General features: G+C 53.1%; 8 protein-coding genes across 8 annotated transcripts; 4 read left to right on the top strand and 4 right to left on the bottom strand.

Moving 5' to 3' along the window:
- The first annotated feature begins 7 nt into the window (after positions 1–7).
- BO70DRAFT_339677 (RNB-domain-containing protein) lies at positions 8–9,495 on the top strand. Its single transcript, XM_025541258.1, has 4 exons — positions 8–459; positions 2,045–2,059; positions 6,402–6,730; positions 6,798–9,495. Exons 1-4 carry the CDS (start codon positions 199–201, stop codon positions 9,421–9,423), a joined length of 3,231 nt encoding a protein of 1,076 aa, XP_025397818.1. The 5' UTR covers positions 8–198; the 3' UTR covers positions 9,424–9,495.
- Positions 9,496–9,569: 74 nt separating this feature from the next.
- On the bottom strand, positions 9,570–11,339 carry BO70DRAFT_339675 (cytochrome P450; the record flags this gene model as incomplete). Its single annotated transcript, XM_025541257.1, has 5 exons — positions 9,570–9,741; positions 9,819–9,985; positions 10,045–10,152; positions 10,226–11,098; positions 11,142–11,339. The coding sequence occupies 5 exons, from the start codon at positions 11,337–11,339 to the stop codon at positions 9,570–9,572; spliced, it is 1,518 nt and encodes a 505-aa protein (XP_025397817.1).
- A 1,841-nt stretch (positions 11,340–13,180) lies between these two features.
- BO70DRAFT_397941 (glycoside hydrolase) lies at positions 13,181–14,943 on the top strand (the record flags this gene model as incomplete). Its single annotated transcript, XM_025546748.1, has 2 exons — positions 13,181–13,253; positions 13,745–14,943. 2 exons carry the CDS (start codon positions 13,181–13,183, stop codon positions 14,941–14,943), a joined length of 1,272 nt encoding a protein of 423 aa, XP_025397816.1.
- A 38-nt stretch (positions 14,944–14,981) lies between these two features.
- BO70DRAFT_363602 (acyl-CoA synthetase) lies at positions 14,982–17,396 on the bottom strand. Its single transcript, XM_025543613.1, has 5 exons — positions 16,863–17,396; positions 16,513–16,814; positions 15,544–16,463; positions 15,225–15,454; positions 14,982–15,166 (listed from the first exon to the last, which is right to left on the bottom strand). Exons 1-5 carry the CDS (start codon positions 17,197–17,199, stop codon positions 15,126–15,128), a joined length of 1,830 nt encoding a protein of 609 aa, XP_025397815.1. The 5' UTR covers positions 17,200–17,396; the 3' UTR covers positions 14,982–15,125.
- Positions 17,397–17,957: 561 nt separating this feature from the next.
- Positions 17,958–18,773, top strand: BO70DRAFT_363601 (BolA family protein). Its single transcript, XM_025543612.1, has 3 exons — positions 17,958–18,106; positions 18,185–18,291; positions 18,461–18,773. Exons 1-3 carry the CDS (start codon positions 17,984–17,986, stop codon positions 18,639–18,641), a joined length of 411 nt encoding a protein of 136 aa, XP_025397814.1. The 5' UTR covers positions 17,958–17,983; the 3' UTR covers positions 18,642–18,773.
- A 629-nt stretch (positions 18,774–19,402) lies between these two features.
- On the bottom strand, positions 19,403–20,604 carry BO70DRAFT_397938 (syntaxin; the record flags this gene model as incomplete). Its single annotated transcript, XM_025546747.1, has 5 exons — positions 19,403–19,467; positions 19,517–19,796; positions 19,856–20,331; positions 20,387–20,501; positions 20,599–20,604. The coding sequence occupies 5 exons, from the start codon at positions 20,602–20,604 to the stop codon at positions 19,403–19,405; spliced, it is 942 nt and encodes a 313-aa protein (XP_025397813.1).
- A 292-nt stretch (positions 20,605–20,896) lies between these two features.
- BO70DRAFT_71451 (uncharacterized protein) lies at positions 20,897–21,380 on the top strand. The gene has a single exon (XM_025548672.1). It carries the CDS (start codon positions 20,992–20,994, stop codon positions 21,244–21,246), a length of 255 nt encoding a protein of 84 aa, XP_025397812.1. The 5' UTR covers positions 20,897–20,991; the 3' UTR covers positions 21,247–21,380.
- A 1,808-nt stretch (positions 21,381–23,188) lies between these two features.
- On the bottom strand, positions 23,189–24,521 carry BO70DRAFT_339663 (3-hydroxyacyl-CoA dehydrogenase family protein; the record flags this gene model as incomplete). Its single annotated transcript, XM_025541256.1, has 6 exons — positions 24,391–24,521; positions 24,094–24,282; positions 23,846–24,011; positions 23,767–23,787; positions 23,563–23,689; positions 23,189–23,486 (listed from the first exon to the last, which is right to left on the bottom strand). Exons 1-6 carry the CDS (start codon positions 24,457–24,459, stop codon positions 23,189–23,191), a joined length of 870 nt encoding a protein of 289 aa, XP_025397811.1. The 5' UTR covers positions 24,460–24,521.
- Positions 24,522–25,397: the final 876 nt, after the last annotated feature.

The raw sequence follows: 25,397 nt of genomic DNA, 5'->3' as shown, positions 1-25,397 counted from the left end.
GCCATTCGCACCAACTGGACAATCAATGCAAATGCCGACCGACCGACCGATGGATCCCCTTATCGGCCGGCCCCGCAGCCGGCCTTCTCTCCGATCCTCCAATTCAACTCCCCTCCTCACCAACACTCCAACACTTCTTTCTCCCCTTCTCCCCTCTCCTCTCCAACCTCAACCCACCAACCCACACCAACCAACACAATGACCTCCGATTCCAACTCTACCTTCCAAATCCACTACTTCGCCAGCGCATCCAGCTACACGGGGAAACAAACCGAGCGTCTCGCGGCCCCGCTGCCCCTATCCCAGCTCTTCGACACGCTGGAGGCCCTCTACCCCGGCATCCGGGAGGCAGTGCTCACTAGCTGCGGCGTCAGTCTGGGGGAGGAATACGTTGATGTGGAGGATAAGGAGAGTGGGGTTGTTATTGCGGAGGGGGACGAGGTCGCCGTTATTCCGCCGGTTAGTTCGGGATGAGGGGTAGGATTTGGGGTGAGGGTGGGGGTGAGGGTGGGATATTGGATATTAGATATTGAGGATAGGTAGGTGAGTGAGTGGTTTATTGTAATGATATTTGGGTTGGTTGCTGTGCTAAGTACTATACAGGACATGGGGGTGAATAAATGCAGGAAGGAGTATTAAGGCAGGCTGGGTTGGACTTGATGCAGATCCATCCGCAAAGAAATGGAAGGAAGAGAGAAAGAAAGAAATTAGGAACGGAAGGAAGATTCAAACAGAGAGACAGACAGGCAGAGAAAGAAAAGTATCCAGTTCAGCTCGGTCTCGGTGCCATATACCCCTACCCTACCCCTTCATTATCATCACCGTCACCGTCGACGCCATCGCCATCATCATCATCACCAGTTAACTCCACAACACGCAAGATCAATTCCCATCCTGCTACATCAAATCAACCCTCCAATTTCTCCGCCCCTGCAGACGCCGCTTTCTTCTGTCTCCAGAGCACGATACCGCAGATCGCAGAGACGAAGAATATCACACTTTTACACACACACACATGTTAGCAAATCCATCTATCACACCCACACCCACACCCCCCTCAACAACCACCCAACCAACCACCAGGCTTCAAAAGAAAACTCACCACAACGAAAGACACAACCCCCAAATCGACTTCGCCTCCAAACAAACGGTCTTCGTCGCGCCAATCCAATCATCATAATCGACCTTGCCCCCCAAATCCTCGACATAGCTACTCAGATGCGCGGCAAAGGTGTACGCGGAGGACCCGTTACCAGTCACGTTGGCGATATCGTTGCACTGCAGATAGGACAGCGGCTTGCCGATGATGACGGAGACGACGATCACCGCGATCAGGAACAGGGTGTCGAGGATGGCGGTCGCGAGGAAGGGGAGGATGTTGTCCACGTAGAGGATTGAGGTTATGAAGGCGTAGATTGCACATATGCTTGTCTTTTTTTTGGTTATGGGGTGGTTCGTAGGGAGGTTGATGTTGAGATTGATGGTCGGGGATTGGTGTTGTTGGAGGGAAAAGGAGTGAGGGGAACATACAACAGTGATAGTCCCGATGAAGATCCCCGGAGGCGAGGCATTGTTGGAGTCGATCTCGGCGATGAAGTTGGCTGTCAGACCGATGATGGCGATGAGGCAGCAGAGTTGGATGACGCGGGCGATCAGGAAGGTTGCGCCGAGGAGGCCGCAGGGGGGCATTTTTCCTTGGTATTATTTTGGAGAATGGGTACCGGGATCAATAGGTAGGTAGAGATTGTATAGAAGAGGTTGAGTATCACACTGATTGACTGTGTATGTGTGTGAGTGACGAAGGAATGGAAGTGAAGTGTAAGTATCAACACAAACGACGAGCCTTTAGTACTATAAATAAAAAATAGTAGTATAAAGTAATATAATAAAAGGAGCGTAGAAACTCAAACAAACAGAAAGTCTCAAAGTGAAAGCTCAGACAAGTTGTCGTACAAGACAGACAAAAACTCTCCCGAGCGAGACAATGACTTAAATACCCAACAATCAACAAAGACAAGACACTCTCACACCCAGACCAGACCAGACACCCAGTCTAGATGTTTCGGTCTAGACCACACCACCCGATATACAAAATTAGCATCACATCACCCACCACCCACCACACAGCAGTCTAGATCTTTCTCAAGCATGGGTCCTGAGTCCTTGGTCCTTGGCCATGACCCTGATCCGCAATCCTATTGCGCAAGAAAAGCGCTGGGGGAGGACAAGGCGCGGGATGATAGGCTGGTGAGAACTTGGATCTGGATCTGGACTGATGCAGGTACACACGGGTGCGGATGGGATTTGCGTTGTTGAGGTGGAGTGAAGTGAGCGCTTCGAGAAGGAGGTTTCTTTGGCTTGGGCTTATTTTGGGTGTGGGCGGGTAAGGCATTACTAGCTGGGTGGTACTATTACGTAGCTAGATAGGTGTAGCTGTCTAGGTATTGTGCAGCTGGTAGCTATGGGAATGTACCTGGCCAGCACTATCTTCATAGTTATCGTTGATGTTCCGGGAATAGTGATGTGGTGGTGATGCTAGGGCTTCCCCACCACGGCGCTTGGAGACGCCATCGGCAATCCCGCGGATGGCTCCTGGCCAACAGCCACGAAGAGCTTAATTGAACCTGAGACGACCGGCGTGTGGGTGATTGGGATGGCAGGTTGGATCCAGGAGCGCGCTCAGCCTCATCTGGGCGTGCAGGACCCTGGTTTGGTACTTTGCTACTTTGATGCTGAGGTGGAGTCTACACGGGATGGAGGCGCCTGCAGTGCAGATCGCGCTGGGGTTGAGCCGCTGTGTCTATATTAAGGATGTGCGGGTGGTGGATAGATTTGGTGTGATGTCAGCATGTTTGAGGTGTTGTTATTGGTATGATCATGGTTGTGGGATGAGTACGTTGAGGGTATACGGTGGCTGTGCTGTCATCGATTGGGTGACGGCCATCTATTCCAGTCTCCAGCCTCCACTGGTGCGCTTTTGGAAGAAACCATCCGGGTCGTATCGGTGTCTGGTCTGGCGGGCTTGGTCGGTCGTGCGTAGGCGCCCCCAGTAGTCCTGCGCATAATTGGCGTCGTTCATGAATAACGGTCGGTAGACGTCAGGAAGCATGCCCTTGTCTACGTAGTTGCTGATGATGTTGTCGAATCCATTAAACAGATTCTTGTTGGCGGCGTCGATACTGTCGTCGCTCGAGGCGGGCCCGTATGAGAAGTCGAGCTCGAACACGATGTAGTCTTGATCGGTTGGGAAGTCGATCAGGTCCTGATTAGGATGCGTTAGTAGATGTCGTTGGTCTGATGGCGCGACTTACTCCGCCTCTCGCCTTGGCTTTGCTGGTTATGGCTTTGGGCATGGGCTGGAACGCGATGGATGCAATCACGCCCGGCACGTCCAGCACGGTGTTGGTGATGTTGTACCAATGGTCGTAGTATGCCTGCATCACTTCCGCGCCCACGGTTTTGTTGGGAAGGGGCGTCGTCTCGGTGGCGATCGTGTAGCGTTGGCCGCTGAATGGTTAGAATGGTTGCGCGTAGCTAGATGAGCACTTACTGGAGAATGAAGAAGTCGTTGGCTTTGAGCTGCCTTGAGTTAGCTTGGCCAGGGACAGGGCTCTTGACAGGCCACTAACCAGGTCGTAGTAGCTATTCCACGTCTTGGTGGTATCCAGCGGTCCAATGGCTGTAAAGTTGTCGAAGACGCCCTGGGGAGGCGTGGGGGCGTCGTAGAACAGGAACATAATCCAGGTGTCGATCAGCGCTGCGTGCTCTGCTGTCACGATAATGGCTGCCTTGTCGTCCGGGTAGTATTCGACAAAATCCCGTATCGCCTCAAGGACACGCGGGGTCTTGTCGGAGGTGAATATGTAGTTGCCTCCCCACACCTGTCAGGGTTAGAGCATGACTTGGGCCAACATGGTGAGGCAAACCTGGTGGTTTTGTGGATGGGTTTGGAGGGCATAGGCAGTGACAACGCCAAAGTTGTTTCCACCGCCCTTCAGAGACGCAAAAAGGCCTGCAACCCATCAGCCTTGCTCAGCGATCTTCGAAAGCACCTACCGGTATGCTCCTTCGCATTGGCATTGACAATGCTCCCATTGGCAAGAACCACCTCGAAGTTGACCACATTGTTTGCTGCCCAGCCATATTGGGAGCTCAAGAAACTCATTCCACCTGGCCATCTTAGTGAGGCCTATCGAGCGGGCAGAGAGCCCTACCTCCAAGCACATATCCTCCTACTCCCACGCCCCCCATGCGACCACCCACGATAGTGCGACCCGTCCCATTCAGCCCGTTCAGGGCTTCTTCCCACGAGAGCCCAGGCCCGACAATCGCGGTTTGATTATGGGGGTTGTAGATCACTTGGTCGAGGTTCTTGGTCGATATGAGAAGCCCGTCTTGCACGCTGGCGAACCCATTGTTGGGCATGTGCCCTCCAGACTTGACGGCGAAAAGCGTTGTGACGTTGTGGAGTTCCTTCACAATCTGTGACATCTCCTGTGCGCTTGAAGGGACGGCGATGCATGTTGGGCGGAGATCACCACACGCAGCCGACCAGTATTTCTGTAGATCGGAGCCATAGTTTAGGGAAAGCGGTTCTTCAACCGGTATGCCTTCTTGTTTCAGCTTCAAGCAAATGTCTGCGGCTGCCAGAGGAGCCATGGCAGCCACGGTCAGAGTGGCAGCTGCGCACCATTCTGGTCGTATATGCATGGCACTTGGAACTTAGATTATACGAAAGGATATCAACAGGGAAGGTAATGTTCAATATATTGGCCTGCTCAAGGAGGGAAGGGAAAGCAAAATGTTATATTCATACAAGTTATAAAAAAAATAGGTTAGGAAAAGGGGTTGTACTTTACTGCAAGAGTGCGCAGACTATCCTGGGAAACGATGGAAGGCCGATCGTAGGGCAGATCCATCAAGGGACCGGTTGGTTATCCAGTGATGTAGCACCAGTCATCAAAGACTCATGTAATCAGCCAGATGGATGATAGACGTGATTTTCTCAAGACTGATCCCCACGATAGTTTCAGACCATAGGAACAGTCAAGATGGAAATGCAGGTTTTCATCCAAGGAACTTGGTTCATTGATCCACCTTGCCAACGGTACGGCTGCCAAGTGGATATGATCGACAGGGCAGTCACAACCAAAAAAAGCCCTACCGTGCTGGAGCAGGTGAAACATTGAACCAGCTATGACTAGACGGATGATGGTCATTTAAGAGTAAGTCCGGGCACAGGAAACAGACAGCGCTGAGCAGTCCAATGACCCTTATGATAGAAAGCTCGAGTCGGCCTCGGAGGGTATGATTATGTCCCGGTGTACTGTGACATTAATATCCGACGATCGACGACCATCCACGGCATGCCAACCAATTCAGCAGGGAGAAGCGTTTCTGCCTTTCGGGACTCCACCGTCAAGGATTGGCAAACTTTGGCTGACGCAGGTGCACTTTTTGAGGAACTGCTGTCGAGTGTCCCTTGCATTCTGTATCTAATCTAGGGGGTTTCTTCAGAACCATGCACCTTCGCATATCGATAAATCCCCTGGGATACTTGACAAGGATGACAAAAACTACTATGTCGCGGCCCTCCGTTATCGCCTGCTGTGATAAACCATAGAGGTGTGGCTTTCCGTCTCACATGTCCCAATCTTGGGCCCCGTGGCCGAGGCAATGATCCGCAGGGTCCAGCAAAAAGGGAAAGTATGGTCTGAGACCCATATGGTCCAACCCATTATAGAGGTGATTGGCAGAGCTGGGAGTCCTGAATACCATCATGATGGCCACGTAGCCAACGACCGCCTATAGGAACGGATGATTAGGAGGTTAGTAGCCCGGGATCAAACCAATGGAATGGGTCCTCCTCTCTCTTCAACAACCAACCGGTTGAGCCGCCATCATTGATGTTTGTGAATTGGAAGGGGAAGAGATACTAGCAGTAGTAGTCAACAAGAAGAGTGGCTGATGTGGCTGGTGAGTACTGACCGCTCAGGCGGTGAGCGACGCGTCGGCAGTATCAGATTTTCGGGGCGGAGATTCGCCGCTTTCTCATCTCTTTCCTGTCGTCAACTCGAACTCGTCAACAAGAGACGGTGTGCTCCAGGTTGTGGACATGTATGATGGGTGGTCCAGGATGTCTCTGTCACTCTCCAAGATGAGAGTATTGCAGAAAGTCGCGGGCGTGAATGTGAACCTGCATCATGCGCGTAGACTCATCCCCGTCCGCGGGACTGCCTCCGCCTCTCGCGCGCTTCCGCTGCCTCGCCGCAGCAACTTCGCAAAGCTTTCGCAAATCGCATCACGGAGGTATATCAGTACTGAATCCCAGGTACGGACAACCTTCCTATCAATTACTTGGACGTATAACATCTGATTGGCGAATCTAGGATGTATCCGAGGAGGACTTGCTGGACCCATCGACCGACGTTCTAAACAACCCGCTGAAGAAGGAATTCGACGAGCACAAGAACATACGCAGCTACTTGCTAAAATGGCAAGCCTCCGCCGTCAACTCGATGGACCCGGTGCGGGGACCTGGAACCTCGAACCCTCTGGATCCATCGGTGCCGTGGGTGGGAAACATGTTGAACGACAGCCGTGAAACTCATGACAACGCAAGCGATGCCCTACGAATAGGAGATGAAGCCTTGAATTTTGACAACGCTGCAGACGAGGGAGAGGGACTGGGCCAGTACTTGGAGCCTGGTGATCTGGTGGCGATGAGCTCGTGAGTCTAAACACCACCTCCCCATCGGCTCAAGCGGGCATGGCTAATCTTCTTCTCGGGAATACAGCGGGGACGGTCCTTTGACCTTCGCCATATACCTCCGCTCCATCCATAAGCAGCAACAATTCTATACAGACCGCGGGAAGTGGCGTATCTCGTTTCCGAAAGACCTTGCCTACGTCGTCAAGGGATTTGTGTCCCCCGACCTGCTCGAGCCCCTTTTTCCGCACCTCCCCGATGTCGCCGCCCAGATGCAGACGGAATTACAGTCCATCATTGAGGGCGGCATACCGAGGAAGGCCGGAGCTCATCTTCTAAAGAAGATCGACCAGTTTGACCGAGACACTCAAGACCTCTACCGCGAAAATTCAGCTCGTCTGGATCGTATCCATGAAATCGTTGCCGACCAAACCGAATACCGGGAATATACGTTGGAGGAGCTTACTTGCAAGGCGCTTGAAATCGAACCACACCAATTGACTGATGTGTATCTGTTTCTCATTCACCGCCTGACCCATATGCATTCATTCTACATCGAATGTGACCGGAGTTCACTTTTCACCAACTACTACCTCGTTAAGCCACTCCGGGTTGCCCAAAACATCGACCAGGTCACCCAGTGGGTCCATGAACACCAGGATCACCTCTACCAGAGCGTCCATGGCAAGGGCAGTCCTCATTTCCAGGCTCATCCGCTGCAGAAATTCATCCAAAAGGCCCAGCGCCTCATTAAGCTCAGCCGAAGCGTTCGTGCCCCGACCACCATGTCCTGTGTTGGTCCAACTGGGCAGCGATTTGACCTGTCTCAAGAGGACATACGCTCGGCATATCGTGAGATTCCGACGGAGCCGTTCTCCGACACCGATCGCATGATCATTGAATACTTACAGATGTGGTGCCTTCCTCCTCGTCGGATGGCATCTGGAAGCATGCGATCGGCCGGATCGCACATCATGCGCAGTACGGGCATGTATGGTACCGTGGACTTGAACCCGTTAACGGGAAACCTGTTTCTGCAAGAATTGGGTGTCTTTTACCCGTGGGATAACCTGCGTCTATTCGACCAAGGTCTAGCGCTCCCGGGCCATGGCACCTCCCCCAGTTCTGACGACGCCGCGTGGAAGGAGGTTCAGCAGGAATGCGAGCAGCTCGGCTCAGAAGTACTTCCTGACAAGATGCACGATGTTCGGACCGACTGGGGTGATCTGCCGGTATACTGTGTGGACGACGTCACCGCGGAGGAGATTGATGACGGCGTCTCGCTCGAACGCATACCAGGGTCGGATGATACCTTCTGGATCCGTATCCACGTTGCCAACCCCACTGCTTTCATTGATCCCGAAGGAGCGACCATGAAGTACGCCGCTTCGCGTGTCCAGACATTCTATTCTCCAGAGCGCACGTATCCCATGATCCCTAGCTCTCTGACGCAGAAACACTTTAGTTTGGCTGCAGGACGTCCCACGCTCACTTTTAGTGCTAAGATGAACTTGCAAGGTGAGGTACTGGATATGAACGTCTCCAATGGCACCGTCAACAATGTGATTTACATAACGCACGACAAGTTGCGCAGTCTGTTCGTGTCCGACGCCGGGAAGCATTTGGAGCCCTTGACTGTGGGAGGGGCAATGCCGAAGAAGATCTTCCGTGAGGGTCTGCAAGAAGAACTGGCGCCAGAGGACGAGGAGAACTTCCACATTATGAGGAAGTTGATGCTGGCGTTCCGAGAGTACAGGCACAAGAACGGCGCAATGGAGTGGCCTTTCCAAACCAACATTTCTGTCTCAATGGCTGTTGGGCACGAGCCTTTGAAGCCTTCCAGCTTTGAAGCCACGCAGGGGCGTTACATTATCGGCGATCCCATTATCCAGCTGGCCCAACAGCAGGTGGACCCTCATGAGGTCGTTGATACCTCGAAATATGACCTCATTTCCTTACTCATGAACATGGGATGCTGGGTCTCTGGGAAATGGCTGGCTGAACGCAACATCCCTTCCGTCTACAACGGAACATATTACCACCCTGAGTATGCCCAGGTGACCAGCACAAACATGTCCGAATACGGCGGAAAGCAGTGGCTGGAGCTGGCACCCCCCAAAGGAATCACCTCATCCAGTCCACTCAAGCACACGCCTCTCGGGCTAGACACCTACGTCAAGTCCACCAGTCCCTTGCGACGATACAGCGATGTGATTGCTCACTACCAGATAGAGGCCGCGCTGCGCTTCGAGCACGAAAACGGCCGGCGCCTAGACGCTCAGACCGATGGGTCTGCTCTGCCCTTCTCTCGCGACTACGTTGATCAGTATCTTTCGTCAACCCGCTGGAAATCCAACCGGCTCCGAGACTGCGACAAACACTCGAAGCAGTTCTGGGCATGCATGCTCATGTTCCGGGCCTTCTACTTCGCGGAATGTCCCCTTCCGGAAACGTTTGAGTGCCTGATCCACCGGCCGTTCAGCAATACCTCCTTGGCCGGAACCCCCTACGGGCACGGGTATGCCGCCGTCATGCCGTCGACGGGGGTGCGCTGTCAAGTCCTGATCCCCAAGGATATGGCCGAAACGGCCGATCTGGACATTCTCAGTACCGTGGAGGCCAAAATCACCGCGGTGGATATGGCACGTACCATGGTTGTCATGGAAGCCACGCGGGTCATCAAGCCCTTCGAACGGACGGGCGAATGGCAGTGACGCCCATGTCACTTGCCTTGTTCTTATATCAAGCGAAATTCGGTCTTGTGTTGTATACTGTATCATAGCTGCAAATAGATAACGATCTTCCCCTCCCCCCCTCCCCCCATCAGGCCCCAGCTCATCAACTCATCTCCACTCCACTTTTACTCGCCGACGCCGGCCACTCGAGCCTTCAGCGTCCACACCCCCTTCGCGGGACGCTGCACGACCATCTCCCGCGCAAACTCCATATCCTCCGGACGCGTGTCGCAGAGCTCCAGATCAAAGCGACGGACAACAGACGCAAGCGTCATGTACAGTTCCGCGTTAGCCAGACTGAGACAGACGGTCAGCACCAGTACAAGTGACCACTGACCGATATAAAAACCAGACAGGGGCAAAGAAAAACTCACTTCATGCCCACACAAATCCTACTCCCCCGCGTAAACGGGACCAGATATCGGGTGAGGTTGTCACCTCGTTCGGCTGCCTGGATCCATCTCTCCGGATCGAATCTCTCCGGGTCTGGGAATATGGCTGGATTCCTGTGGACGAAGTAGCTGATTGTGCTAACCGGGGTCTTTGCAGGACCGTCGTCAGCTATATTTTATCATCAAGCGAGAGAGGTGAGGTTCTTACCCCGGGCGGGATGGCATATTCCTTATAATACAATGTCTCGGTGGTTGCGACTCGTGTTGGTCGGAGCGCTGCTGCTCCTAACCGGAGTGCCTCGTTGATGACAGCCGTCTGTTGAACATGCCATGCACAATTAGCCGACGAAACCTTCCTCAACCTAACCCCGGTATTTATCTCCACGAACCAAATAAGGCAGCCGTTCTAGCTGGGACCAGTCCGCATGACTCGTCGGGGTCGGCATGGCCCGTTGCAACTCCTTGCGGAGCTTGCAATACATCTCCCTATTCTGAAGAAGGTGATACATAGCGAAACTCAGCGTCGCGGCTGTACTTTCCGCGCCGCCGATCAAGACAATAAAGCTCTCATCACGCAGCCTATGCAGGGAGCGCTCATGGGACGGCACATCAGGACTATTCAAAGCATGATAGATAGTCCTCCGCTTCGCCGTGCCCCGTCGGGACGACAAAGCGTCCTCAGACTCGCGCGCAATCTGGTCCTGCATATCATACACATTCGACAACGTGGGACGAAGCAACCGCATGAGTCGCGGAGGCAGGGCCTTCGTGAGCGTGGGAATGCAGGGAAAGAAGCGGAAGAGGTGGCACGCGTTTGTGCCCTCCGCCATGATCTCCCAGACCATGTTCCGCTTGGCCAGGTCTCTGTCCCGCAGGTATCCGTTGTCCTGGCCGTACAGGTAATGGGTGATGATGTCGCCGGTCAGGCCGATGAAGGCCGTGCTTAGCGTGATTACGGATTTCTCGGCATGGGACTTCTCCAGGTGCCAGGCCAGAAGGGAGATCTTCTCCTGGATGACGGATGACAGTTCGAGCACGGCCTTCTTGGAGAAGAATGGGTTCAGGGGGGCTCGACGCGCACGGTGCAGATCATGGTCGATGGTCGCCAGCGCCGCGTACGGGGATGCATACGCTGACACCATGGCTTGGTCTTTGTCTCGCTTTCGACCCCCCGCGGCGTAGATCTCGTCGTACATGGCTGGATCCGCGATATGGACTTCCCGGGGGTTAATCCTCACGATTGGACCTGTCATCGTGAGTCTCTGGGCCAATTGACGCTACAGCAGTGGTCATCAGGGATGGGACTGTACCATATCTCTCATGCATCTTCTCGATTTCCCAGAGAAACTTCCCTCCCCGAACAACATCATGATGAAACTCATGAAGATGCGTAACAGCGGCCAACTTCGGCCCCGGAATTCCGCGAAGAGGATGGAAATAAATCCGGTATATACTCCTCAGAGCGAAATAAACGATGAGAAAGAGTAAGAAAAAAGAAATCATTCTGCAAAGTAAAATCCGCAATTCCTCTGTCTATGATAGATAGAGCACAGTATCTATACAAATTCCCAACTCAACCCAAACAGCCACTGTAGGGCGCGAACGCAACCACCTAAATACCACAGACACACACACACACACAAACACGACAATACCATTGCTGCTATTACCATCCGGATATAGCAGAAAAACCCCTGCATATAAGACCTGCACGCCATCGACGACAGCTTTCCAACCATAAGCACTAGTCTCTTAGCCAGCGGAGCGGAAGAAACTGGCCCAATGCCGTGAGTCGGACATGACAGGTGCCCTAACAGACTAAGAGATCGGGTCGTGATAAGGAGCCCCAACAAATGCATAGTGGATAGATAGATGCCATCTTTCTTTGTCTGTTCTGTTGGGGCTTGTTTAGACTAGACACTCGCTAGACTAGCCTGGCTCTGCAATGCAAACGGGCAGGGGGGAGGGGATTACTTGACTGTGGAGATTCCAGCGCTGGCTAGATAGGTGGCTCATAGGGAGGCAGGGTAGGGACTGGGTGGGAGAGAGAGGAATGATGTGGCCCTAATCAGGATAGTGGCACAGGAAAAGCAAATGGGAGGTCATTGATCTATCTGGGACTACTCCACTTGACTTGACTTGTCTAGAGGCTGGCCTTTTCTTTGTTCTCTGGTTTTGCTATGAGGGTCTGGCCAGGTCTGCTATCTTGATTCTCAACTTGCAATGCGTTGGGTAAAGGAGATGTTCGATACTGGATAGTCTTGGAGTGAGATGCGATCGATCCTTTCGGTTGCGAAGGCCATACAGAAGGGATAGGGTTTATGGGCTTTGTTTATTTCCCGAGAGACAAACAATCTCAATGAAGGAAGGAAAGAAAGAAAGAAAGAAAGACAGAAGGAAAGCTTTGTCCAACTCATGCTACCAACAACCAAGACATGCATATCCTCCCATCCATCGATGCCACGCTCTACAAATCCAGCCTCACCCACAACGCCGCCTCAAAAAACCAGTCGAATCACCAACACAAAATTCCACTCGCCAATCAAACCCACCGCATATACGACATCCAGCCAAGCCTCTCACCAGCCCACCAGCCCACCACGTTGCAACTTGGCCCAGTTCCTGGATATAACAAGGCAAGCCGTCACCGCCATTCATTATATCTCCGAGCCGTCGACAGGGCTCGGATGCATGTTTGCTTCGAGACTGCAGGGATTAGTAGCCTGGAAAGGTCACTGACATAAGCCACGTACGGAGGATTGGGAGAAGGTGTTTGGGAAGATACTGGTGGGGGTTGTGATTGCAATATCTTGAGAGTTGTGTTCGGTGGCAGGGGGTGGAATAGGGCTTGATGTGACGTTACATTGATATCTGGGCTGCATGGCAGGCTGGATGATCGAAAATGTGATAAGATGGGACGAGGTTGGACTGATATTAGTCGCACGCAATGATACATTATTAAGATGTGCCAAACAGAGTGAGTTACTCGACCACTAAATAAGTGACCAGGTACCCCAAGGGGGTAGAATGTTGATTCATAATTGATGGATGGTCGGAGATTCCATATCTCTAGATACAATGATGCTGATATCAGATCCACGAGTGCGGAGAAATCCATTCCTCCTAACAATCAGACCACTAGGGCAAAAAGAGAGTTGAACTCGTCTTACCTCTCAGGGTTCTAGGAACAACTGACACCAGTATGACCTCTATCACAAGCTCTTCCAGCCTTTATTACCCCCCAGCAACCTGTCTAATACACCCACCACTCTATGCCTCAATAAAGCAAACCAGACACCTCAAAAGTCAGAATCAGAATCACCCCCCCGCCAGTTGGTGGAAAAATGCAACCACAATCACCAATAATCTTCTCGCAATACTCGATGCTCAAACTGCTCAAACTCGACACAAACAAGGGTGTATGATCCCCGATTTCCACCAACAAGAGACCATCCCACCGATCTGATCATGGACCCTGCTGATCTGATCCATCCCGGACTACGCGGGAAAACTGGATAAACACCAGCCTACTCTTCCCGGCCCGTCGAGCCTAAAGTCGACAGCCACGAGATGTATATCCAATCGATCGAGGGCAAAACCCCGAACCCCCTCTTTGAACAATTGAAACAGCCGGTGGGGATGGTATTTCTGATGGTTTATAAAATAAACCCCTCACATCCACCCCATCTCCAACCCTCATCCCTCCAAACCCATCCCTCCATCCCATCACCACAATGGCCCCAGCCCTAACCACCCTCACCACCCTCATTCCCCTCCTCCTCACTCTCCTCCTCCTAACCCCCACACGGCATCCCAAACCCCCGGCCGAACCCCCAACCAACCCCCCCAATTCCTCACCCAAAAATGCACCACAACCACCGGCTGCACGACCCAAAACACCTTCTTAGCCCTGGACTCCTCCTTCCACACCATCCACCTCCGCAACAGCACGACCCCCTGCGCAAACAGCACGTCCGTCGACCCGACCATCTGCCCCGATCCAACAACCTGCGCACAGGAGTGTCTCATCGAGGGGATATCCGATTACAGCGCTTACGGGGTGCATGTCTCTCCCTCCACCACCACCACCACCACCTCGCTCGGAAGCGTAACCCTAAACCAATATCTCCAGACCAACACCGACAATAAAACAACCATCACCACCGCCTCGCCGCGTCTCTACCTCCTCTCACCCACGGGATCGACCTACCAACCGCTCCATCTTCTCAACCAAGAGATATCCTTCACAGTGGACGTCTCGAACCTGCCGTGCGGGATGAACGGCGCACTATTTCTCTCCGAGATGGACTTTTCCGGCGGGCACAGCAGCACGCTCAACCGCGCCGGCGCCCCCTACGGCACCGGCTACTGCGACGCGCAATGCTACATCAAGCCGTGGTTCAACGGGGTCGCGAACACCGCGAACGTCGGGGCGTGCTGCAACGAGATGGATCTGTGGGAGGCGAATGCCCGCGCCACGGCGGTCACGGGGCATTCGTGCAATGTGTCCGGGATTTATGGGTGTGAGGGGGAGACGTGTGGGAGTGGGAGTGCCGGGGTGTGCGACAAGACGGGGTGTGGGTTTAATCCGTATGCGCTGGGGCGGGAGGGGTTTTATGGGTTGGGGGACGCGTTTAGGGTGGATACCCGGGGGGTGGTTAGGGTGGTGACGCAGTTTTGGACTTCAGTTTCTGATGGGAGTGGTGATGGGAATGACGCTGCAGGGGAGGGGCAGGCGTTGAAGCAGATCCGCAGGCTATACATCCAGGACGGCGTGGTGATCCACAACGCGGTGGTCGAGTTGGATGGCCAGCGGACGGATTCGATCACGGATCGGTATTGTGTGGAAAAGGGGGACAGTGAGGGGACGTTTGAGAGCCATGGGGGGTTGGAGGCGATGGGGAAGGCGCTGGAGAGGGGCATGGTGCTGGTGTTTAGTGTGTGGAATGATGACAGTTCGTATATGCAGTGGTTGGATGCGGGGAGTGATGGACCGTGTAATAGCACCGAGGGGAATCCGGAGGTGATTGAAGCGGTCGATCCGGGGACGGCGGTGGTGTTTTCGGATGTGCGATGGGGGGATATAGGGTCGACGTTTGGGGTGTAGTCTGTTATAGAAAGGATGTGGTTATGGTTGGAGATGTGGTGGGTGCAAATAACTTGCTGTCTGCTGTCGTGGTATGTATAAGCGACAAGTGCCGCCAGTCAATATAATCGAATCCAATCAATATCATACACACGTCGACCCCTTTCCCCATATATCATACAGCCCACTCCCACCATCCTAGTCTAAATCCCAAAAACCTCCTTCACCAGCGTCTTCTTATTAACTGCATCATAAATTAGCCACTCAGCCACACCACATGCTATACGTTGATAAAAACTCACCCTTCCCCATTGCATTCCTCGGAATTACTCCATCCAGCACCTTCATTTCCTGCGGCATTTTGTAACTCGCCAGTCGGTCCTTCAGGGCCCGTCGCATGTCCAACGGACCCCACGCTTTCCCGTTGCGTCCGGTATTCACCATATCAGGTTTGAGGACGACGATGGCGGCAACCTTCTGGCCCCATTGCTCTGAGGGAAGACCGACGACGGCGGCTTCGGCGATTTGGGGTCTGTATCGGTTAGTATCATAAGACACCAGATGGCTTGAAGGAGAGAGGTATGACAGGAAAGCGCAACATCTGAGAAAGAGAAAACATACAGTGAAAGAAGCTCCCTCTCCACCTCCAACGCACTAACTTTCTCCCCCCCAGTCTTGATAATATCAACACTCAGACGGCCCTGGATGAAGTACATCGGCCCCTGAGCCCATTCCCCACTCGTCGTTCCTTTACCCGCATCGGGGACGACACGACGGGTAGCGACATCCCCCGTCTTGAACCAATCACCTTTCCCGTCCTTGTCCGCGCCGAAAGACTCATTCGTCGCCTTCGCGTTAGCCCAGTACTCCTGGAAGATGGTGGGCCCGCGAAGTTGGATCTCGCCTTCCCGTTCTCGGCCGTTCGCGTCGCGCTCTTCGCCGGGCTGGATGACTTCGTTGGTCTCCGTGTCGACTAGTCGGGCCTCGACGGACGGGAGCGGCCAGCCGACGCTGCCATCGACGCGGTCCGCGAAGTCGAGGCCACAGCTGATTGCCATTCCGACCTCGGTCATGCCGTATCGTTCGAGCAGTACGTTTCCGTTGCTGAGGTCCTTCCAGGCCTGCTTGATGGGCGTGGGAAGGGCGGCGGAGCCGGAGATGTTCAGACGCATGTTCTCGGGTGAGATGCCTTTCCGTGCGGCCTCTTGGGTTTCGGAGGGGAGGGTGGGAAAGGAGGAGAGGAGGCGGTTGTAGATAGTTGGGACGGCGGTGAGGAAGGTGATTTTGCTGTTTGCTCCTGCTGTTGGAGGGCTGGGTAGGAAGGGGGCTGCGAGGCGCTTCCACACGGCGTCGGTGTTGAAGGGGAACATGAATTCAATCGATGATCCAGCGAGAATTGGGGTTACGATGGCGTTCACAGTACCGTGGATGTGGTGCAGGGGAAGGAGATGGAGTAGTCGGTCCTCTGGAGTGTATCTCCACGCCTCGAGGAGAGATGCGGCTTGCGCTGTCAACGCCGACTGGGGAATCAGGACGCCTTTCTGTTTCCGTTAGCTGTGGTATCGTTCAGGTGTGGTTCGGGCGACCTACCGGTCTATTCGTAGTGCCGGACGTATAGAGCATCATTCCACCGCGGGACGTCTTCGTCAGGTCCTCCAACGACACAGAACCAGAATTGCTCGCGCCGACCTTGATCTTCTCCTTGACATCAAACACAGGCTCTCTTTCCAGCCCCGCCTTGAGAAGATCCTGCGCTTTCCCCGCATACTTCTCCGTGGCAACTAGCACCTTTGCCTGAGAATTGTCCATGATGTACTTCAATTCGCCGATCGGGAAAGCCGGGGAGAGGGGAAGGGCAATCGCATCGCTCGCAAGGATGGACAGGAGCGTCACTATCTCAGTCAGTAGACACACTCACAACGGAGTGTAGGAACCCATACCTACGTAGTCGTAGCTATTCTCCGCCAGAAACGCCACTCTCTCCCCCGACAAGCCATGCTGGTCGGTTCCCACCAGTCGTTCCTTCGCTTGCAGCACATCCGCAACCAAATTGCCGTAGGTAAAGGAACGAGCAGACGAGCTGTGCACGACCGCCAGGTTGGATTGATCATGGTTCTGCAAGGCACGGAAGAGAGGTAGATTTGGCAGGGACGATAACGATCGACGAGTCACCCACGACCTGGTGCGATCCTTGCAGGATCGAGAGGCTAGAAGGGTCTGTCGAGACGAGGCAACGGTGCCCCGCGAGAGGAGCGGCATCACGGCGCGTGCGGGCATGTTGAATGAGAGAACGGCCCGTTGGGAGCATGACGCGCCTTCCAGCTGCGACCTTATAGGAATCCGGACAGCTCTCGAGCTAGCTAGCCCGCGGGTATTCTTGATTGATACCCAAGGCAAAAGATAGACGCGGACTGATGTCATTTGAAGAAGCGCATCGGAGCATCGGAGCACCGGAGCTTTGCGGCCTCGGCACGGGTGCTTGGCGGGGAGGGGGTTCTGCCTCAGCCATCCCTTTGCTAGTTAGTGGACCATAGCAGATGGCCTGTTTATCTGTCTCGCCGCTTAGATGGTATTGGAGAAGAGGTATGAAGGTCATGGGGCTACAGGGTTGGCTATCTCATTAACAAATCAATCCCACGTCTTTTGCTAGGTATCAGTTCTGAATGATTTTTATCTGTTATAGGGAGGAGTTTATCATGAGAGCGTACAGCATGCATAATAATACATTCTTTAATTGGCTCAGATATCATCATCATCCGTTGCTATTGATATATACAAATAAAACAACTTGTTCGAGCCAATTGAAAGGATATTGATTGAATCATCTCACCTAGTCTGCTGAGATATTCCACGTACCTACGGAGTAGACCCGCGCTATTCCCGATCCAGATACCCCATCACGGACCAATCGCGGGCCCCCGATTCCCATCTCCAACTCTTTACTTACTACCGCCATTATACCCTCACCTTCCCCTCCTCCTCCACCTCCCTGAACCTCCACACTCACTCTCTGCGCCTCTCACCTCCCCTCCATCCCACCCACCCACCACCCTACCCATCAATGCTCCCCCTCCGCACCGCCCCAGGCCTTCTCCCCCGCCGCCTCTTCGCCGTCCCCCTCTCATCCAGAATGGCTTCCACCGCATCCTCCACCACCCCAGTCGAAGATCTCATTCGCGACAAGGTACGTCCTCCCTCCCCTTCCCCTCACACAATTCGTGACAACCCCTCATTCTAACCGCTCCATTCCTGCCAACAACAGATAACAACCACCTTCAACCCCACCACCCTGATCATCCGCAATGACTCGCATCTGCACGCCCACCACAACGCAATGCGCGGGTCGACTTCGAGAGAGACGCATTTCCAGTACGCCCTTCACCGAACACCTACCATCCCTACCCTACCCACCCTTCCCTTCCTTCGAATCTGTCAGATAGCTGGGACTATACTCAACCCCAACCCCAACCTCAGCACAACCATACAAACCGCTTCTACACAAACAAATGCAGCTATGCTAACCCATATCCCCCACCAGTGTGACGGTAACATCGCCCCTCTTCCAATCGAAGCCCCAACCAGCACGGCATCGCATGGTGTACGCGCTGCTGAAGGAGGAGATGAGTCGCGAGGGGGGCATCCATGCTCTGCAGTTGCGGACGAGGACGGTGGAGGAAGAGGAGAGGGAGGCGGCTAGAAAGGCGGAGGGAGGGAATTAGCTCTTGCTTTGCGTGGCCTGGCTTTGCGTAGCTTAGATGGGGCTTGAGGGTGCATATGGGATATGGATATGGATATAAAATATGCGATAGAATGAGGGGAGGGAAGAGAAAGGGAAGGGGATTGTTCAGTCAGTTGATACCCATGTATATGCGCATGCATGCGTTTTTAGTTAAGACGGTTCTACGTTGTAACATTACATTACATTGCCACTACACTATCACTACACTGAATGAGGCTGCGAGCAGTCTTAAATTCATCAGCAAGCATTATTATTAAAGTAGTCGATTAAGACAAAGTTCTAGCGCCAAAGCCAGGAGCAACGAAGAGACTCTAATATATACACTGCGATAGCATCAATCGCACCTAGCCAACGAGCAGCGACAGCATCATCAGTCGCTCACGCCCCAAGACGCAGAAACTATACACGACCAATCAGTGGGTACAGAAAAACGACAGGCAGCAGGCAGCACGCGGTGGACAGAGGAAAGATCGGGCGACATGCTTTTCAAACCAAAACGGACAAACAAGGTGGTATAGCAACGGAAGCAAGGGAATCAAACGACCCTCGTCGACTGGTGCAGTCGCGAAGATGGCAGTAGACGAAGTTCGGGAGAGCCTTGCGGAAACGGGCACAAAGAACAGAACAGGACCAGGTGATACCGCGGGGTATCGGGATATGGGGACGTTGACATGGCGAGCATTTTGGAGCAAGGTCGGTTCATCAGATCAAGCCAAGTAGCAAGTAGCATTAGTGACCAGTTTATGACTTCTTGTTCGCCTCGGTCACACCGACGGCAACACCAACAACGATGGCGATGATAAGAACTAGATGGGTTAGCTTGATCTACAGCTATCGGGGGTTCACGCTACTTACTAACGACCAGCAGGGCGTACCACTTCCACTTTCTGGCCCGGCGAGCGCTGGCGATCGCTTCCGTGATCTGGGTGTTCGCGTTCGTCACGTTCGTGGCGACGTTGTCGGCGTCCTGGTTGATCTGCTCCACCTGGGGCTCTTGCTGGTGGACAAGCTCGGCCACCTCCTGGTACAGTCGGCCCAGCTCCATCATATCCTGCTCGATCTTGCGAATCGCGGCCGATCGCTCCATAGCGGCCTGTCTGGCGTCGTTGGCCTGCCTGGTGCGGCTACCGGTGACCTAGAGGGAGTTAGCGACGCGCGAACAGCAACGCTCGAATCCTCCTGCGGAATGCATACCTGGAAGCTCTGCTCCTGTCCCAACAGGACACTGTCCACGCCCTGCTCCAATTCCTCGGGGGTGGCATCGGGGTTGGCGATCTCGTAACGTCTGCGGACCTGCTCGCGCAGGCGCTTCTGGAACTCGGACTGGCTGCGCTGGTACTGCTCGATTTCGCGACGGAGGTTGCGGCTGGTGACGTCGATCTGGGTCTGCACGCGGTTGTCTCCGGAGCCGGGGGTCTGGCGGACCTTCTTCAGAAGGTCGCGAAGGTACCGGAAGCCGTTGTTGACCTCATCCTCGATGTAGTCCAGGTTCTGGCGGGTGACCTGGTCCTCCTTCCCGGTGCTCGAGTCCAGCAAGGCATTCTGGGCGGCCGCAAGCTGACCCTCGCGCTTGGCGCGGACATCCGCAATACCGTCGTTGATCTCGCGGCACTTGTTCAATAGGGTGGTCGCGTCGGCGGGCTGCTGGGGCTGGTCGTACGAGGACATCTCTGGAGGGAGGGCCGATTAGATCATGGCCGATCGCGTACTGGACGGTGCGCTTACCATAGCTGCCGTTGCCCTGCTCCACATCGGCATCGGGGACCTGGCTGTAGGGGTTCTGGTGGCCGCCCTGGTCGCCATAGGGGTTGTACTGGCCGTAGCCACCTTGGTTACCGTACTTGAGGGAGTTAGCGGAGGGTTGGAGAATGCGCCAGTGGTGGTATTAAGGGGTGGGGTAGCGTGGAGTTGGGACCACCGGGGGTGTTGCAGCATACACTCATGGTGGTGGTTTATTATTGCAGTCCTCTGATTTCTCCAGTCGGATTGCTTGTTTGCTGCGAGAACCGTCTTTTCAGACAGTCGGTCGGACAGAGTGGTCTAGTCGGGCGTCTATTCCGGAGGTGCTGGCTGGAGCTTAGGTCGTACGGGCAACGGACGACAACGGGAGGACGCGCGAACGGAGAGGAATTGCGACTGCTGCGAGCGGGAGGAGAATGTCTAGAACGGAACCTCGAGGAGAATGAGGCGAAGAGACAGAAGACGAGACGAGGCGGTGGGGGGTGGGGGGGGGAAGAAGGAGGACAGGAACGGGCGAAGGTGTAGGCAGAAGGTAAGAAAGAGTGACGGGTGAGACAAGGCGGCTGAGCCACTGGCGGCTGCGAAGGGCAATGAAGGATTGGCTCGGTCGGGCCCGGGCGGCGGAAAGTCGTGACGACCAACGGAAAACAGAAGCAGAACAAGAAGAACAACAATTGCGACCAGAAAGGAGGGTAAGGAACGACTGGGAAGGGAAAGAAGGGAGCGGCAGGAGAGGAATGAGGAATTGGAGCTGTTTTCTGTTTTGGTGTCTCGTCCAGACGGTCAATCAGGGGGAGACGATAGTTTTTCTCAATATTATTAGTTTATTAGTAGGGGGCGTCTAGCTGCAGCACAGACCGGCCGGCGATCTTCGAGTCCCCTTTTCACGATGATGATAATCAAAGCCTTCCCCGTCCACACCGTCTGAAACATGGAGCCCTGCGTGGTGCAGGAAGAGGGAAGATAAAGTTGGATCTTCTACAGGCACTTTCTATCTACCAGCTGTGATTGTTCTAATCCTATACCATGCAGTCAAGCCACAGCTTTGCAGCGCAATCTCAACATCAACACCACCTCCAGAGTCCAGACACTTCAACCCCAGAGTCCCCTGTACTACGCTGTCCTCCATAGACCATACATTCTCCGATTCTGAGACAACCACCCCCAATCCGACCCAACACTACCACATTCCGCCCCAAACAAATCCTCCTCAGCCCTGCATCTCCATCTCAATCTCGAGCTCAACCCACCTCCCACGAGGCGACAACCAGAGGGGTCACTCTGCAGTCTGCAGACTCTGCAGACTCTGCACGTCATCTATATGACCTATACACCTCTAATTCTGGGCCCTGCCAGGCTGCCAGCCAAGATCAACGGTCTCCCCACTCATGCCGCCATGCGCCCCCTCCCTACTTTGTAACAATCTACCTCATACAAATGAATCAATTGAACGCACGCATGAAAGATGCGCATGAGCTCGCTCGCTCTAATTTCCCAGACGCCCCCGCAGAAATCCAGCCAATGTAGGTAGTATCTAGGTCGTAAGTAATCTCCAGAACGGTTGAACCATCCCGTCAAGTTTCATCTTCTTGTGCTACAGTCCTACATCAAGTGAAATTGAACAATAATCACAGGTGCACATAGATATGTAAGGCGCAGCTAATAACTGCGATGGAAGGGCGATATCGGATAGGTTGTGGCGGTGAAAGTAAGTCGTCATGACCGACTGACACCCACCGAATCTTCCACTGCAGTGAGTAAGTCTCCACCGGACCCTTCTTGGCCATCCAGGGCATGTCTTAGACGCTTAGTGTCTAAGGCTAAGCAGTAAGCACAGCACACACACACACACACACGAGGGTATATTTAGCAACAACCCCATTCCACCTGATTTTACTGCAGTCGAATAATCATAGGTAATCCCCCAATGCGTACTGAATCCTAGACCGTAGGTTTACAAAAAAGACGCCCATATTCCTTGCGAAATCTGGAATCTGTCTGTCTAAATGGCAACATGCACAGCACAGCATGTGGTCCATATCAGCCACAGTAGGCTCCGTACTATGCCGTTCAGAGCCTCATAGGTGGGCCCAGCCTCCCCGGCGTTGAAATCCGTGTAAGACTTCTTCCAGAAACCAGGGAATCTTCCAGGCAGATGTTTTTCGATCAGATCGGATCAGATCAGATCACTCTGACAACTCAGCAGACTGTGGCTGAGCCGGTAGAAACATGGTTGTGGCTCGCTGGCCGTCTTTGGATCTGGATCCCACAATGATGATGAAATAATAGCTGATGGTTGATGGTAAGTCCGGGAAGAACCATTCTTCCGTTGATGGAGGTGTTTGGACTAATCGGGAAGCGAAGCTCATTACGTGCGGCGCAGAGTTTCATTTCCTGTGATTTTTCAAAGGGTTTTGGATGGTTATTTACTTATAGGGTTGATATTTAGATTTGGCTCTAGAGTGGTGTCGGGGGTAACTAGAATAATATGCACCCGGCATAATAACCTTATGCAGATGTGCATGTGGTGAATGCGACATATATATCCCTGCCCTCACTGTGGAGCAAGGGATACTAACGCATACATGCACACTTTATTTCCACACTCGCATTAGTACTTATTATTATTCGGAAATTTTATTGACTAGATATGTAAGGATAACCAGCCAAGCTTTTTTACCCATACAAATCAATAAGTACATACAAAACTCCCTGCCGAACCGCCATACAACCAGCACAGTAGTAAATACCGACTGCCAACAGACCCGCTCCTTCCCTTTCTACAATCTACTCCCGCTTCCCACCATCCCCATGCTCAAAGAACCCCGTCCCCGACTTTACCCCCAACTGCCCCTTCCTAATCATCTCCTGTAGCAACTTCCTCGGCTCCTCCGGCAGCCCGGGCCGCAGCTCCGCATAATGCTTCTCGATATCCAGGACCACATCCAGACCGACGACATCCATCTGCTCGCAGGGCCCCTTGGGCGTCTTCAGCACGGACTTGAAGATGCCGTCGATTTCGGCCGGCGTGGCGACGCCTTCGGATAAGGTGAGGAGGGATTCTCGTTTGATGGCGGCCCAGATTCTGGGATTGTTAGCATGCACGCATGCTGCTTGATAACTGCGAGTCGGGAGAGGGGAGGGAAGGGGAAGGAGGGTACCGGTTGTAGATATATCCCGTTGAAGGGCGCTTGACATGGAATGGGTCAAACCCGTGGGCTTTTGTTTGCTGCATCAGGAGAGAGATAGTCTCGCTGGGGGTTTGGGTCGAGCCCATGATTTCGATGGCTGTTGATAATGAGGACGACGGAGTCAGCTATTTCTATATTTCTATCATGCAGGACACAAGTGTTGGGATATCTTACCCGGTGTTTCTGGCGGCCAGTCTGATACCGATTATCAGTATATCATCCGAGAACATAAAAAGAGGGAAAGGATACTCACAAGAATGTAAACTCACGAAATTTTCCGGATGATTCACCTCCAGCCCGCGCATGATCTCCACAATATCATAGCTACTGGAGTTGGACGCGATGATGGTATCCGGACCGGCGCGATCTCCGAGTTGCTGCAGGATCGAGCGCTTAAGACCCAGTGATTCAGGGACGCACTTATAGACCCTCGATATCAGCCCAATCCCCACGACCTCGACCTCTAGTCTTATCGACCAGTAGCCACAGGAAACACCATACCTCAACAACCAGCCACGACTTCGCCACCGAAGTAGAAAGCTCATTTGCCGGCGCACAGATAATATCCCCCCATTGTGACGGCGGCCCCGCGACGGCGGATTTCCTCAGGACATCGATTTCCCGCTTTGCTTGCGTCAACTGCGCTGGGTTCTTGTCGACCAGGTAGACCGGTTTTCCTAGACGCGACCACTGAAATCTCTCTTAGATTAGCTCGCGGAAGATAACAAGTTCGGTTCATCTCATCGACGTCTGACCGGCTGCTGCTGGTGATGATGATTATGGTGGTGGTTCACAAACCATAAAAGCAAGTCGGGTCCCCTGCGTGCCTGCGCCTAGCAGGGTCACCGCTGATAGTAGTCCAGGCATGGTTGCATTCAGGGCAGACAAACAGATAGAGAGACAGACAGACTAGACAGGGTCGATCTAACAATTACTTACCCCGGGGTTTTGGGGAGGAGGGAAAAGGGGGGGGGATGACGTCAAACACTATCTAGTCGTCGCCTACACCATTAGTTGCTTTGCCGACCAACACTCTTGCGGGTGTTGGTCGGCCACACCTCACAACAATCTTAACCTCACGGCAAATTTTAAATACGAAGCTATTCAGACCTTCAAGTATCAAACTATCAATATTTCTATCATATCCTCGGCTTATCTACTTAAGAAACCTAAATATAAGACCGCTGCGCGCGAATTCTATTATTTAAGAAGTCTAGAAATATTTATCAAGACAGTCAAATTGGCCAGGCAAAAGAATCTTTCGTATAGCCGATTATATGAAAGAATCCAGGAAAAACAGTCACAAAGCACCCGAGAAACTGCAGACGATCGACTTGATAAGACTCAGAATAAGATTTTAATTGATTACATTGATTTACTTGATAATATAGAGGCTTCTCCAATCTTTAAATTGATTTTATCAAGCGGCCGAGTCAATTCTTTGGCATAGCCAACCTGACCATGGCCTATCACCCCCAAAACTCTCAAAGATGTGGGCATACAGGTTCTTAAAACGAAACAAAAAGTATACTAGAGCCCAGCGAGATGTCAATGATTATCAAAGAGCCCAATCCAAGGATCCAACAATGATACTGGACTGGTTTAATATACTTGAGGGCATTATCTTGTCCTACGGTCTTAATTCAAGCGACATCTACAATATTGATGAAACAGACTTTAGGATAGGGCAGGGGAGGGTTGAATCTATCGTGACATACTTTCCTGCCAGAAATCAGGACATACAGAGTCTTTCTACTATTCCTAGCCTTTCATAAAAGACTACTAGAGAAGAAATATTCCGAGAA

The sequence above is a fragment of the Aspergillus heteromorphus genome (assembly GCF_003184545.1).
Source record: "Aspergillus heteromorphus CBS 117.55 chromosome Unknown BO70scaffold_19, whole genome shotgun sequence".
Lineage (NCBI taxonomy): Eukaryota > Fungi > Ascomycota > Eurotiomycetes > Eurotiales > Aspergillaceae > Aspergillus > Aspergillus heteromorphus.
This window is presented reverse-complemented; position numbering and strand designations above follow the sequence as displayed.

Coding starts and splice junctions, on each gene's coding strand:
- BO70DRAFT_339677 (XM_025541258.1), top strand. CDS start 199: ATGACCTCCGATTCCAACTCTACCTTCCAAATCCACTACTTCGCCAGC. Junction 6,731..6,797: donor GATCTGGTGGCGATGAGCTC/GTGAGTCTAAAC, acceptor TCGGGAATACAG/CGGGGACGGTCCTTTGACCT.
- BO70DRAFT_363602 (XM_025543613.1), bottom strand. CDS start 17,199: ATGCCCGCACGCGCCGTGATGCCGCTCCTCTCGCGGGGCACCGTTGCC. Junction 16,464..16,512: donor CCGGCACTACGAATAGACCG/GTAGGTCGCCCG, acceptor TAACGGAAACAG/AAAGGCGTCCTGATTCCCCA. Junction 15,455..15,543: donor GAGAGGGAGCTTCTTTCACT/GTATGTTTTCTC, acceptor TAACCGATACAG/ACCCCAAATCGCCGAAGCCG.
- BO70DRAFT_363601 (XM_025543612.1), top strand. CDS start 17,984: ATGCTCCCCCTCCGCACCGCCCCAGGCCTTCTCCCCCGCCGCCTCTTC. Junction 18,107..18,184: donor AAGATCTCATTCGCGACAAG/GTACGTCCTCCC, acceptor TGCCAACAACAG/ATAACAACCACCTTCAACCC. Junction 18,292..18,460: donor TCGAGAGAGACGCATTTCCA/GTACGCCCTTCA, acceptor ATCCCCCACCAG/TGTGACGGTAACATCGCCCC.
- BO70DRAFT_71451 (XM_025548672.1), top strand. CDS start 20,992: ATGAAGGATTGGCTCGGTCGGGCCCGGGCGGCGGAAAGTCGTGACGAC.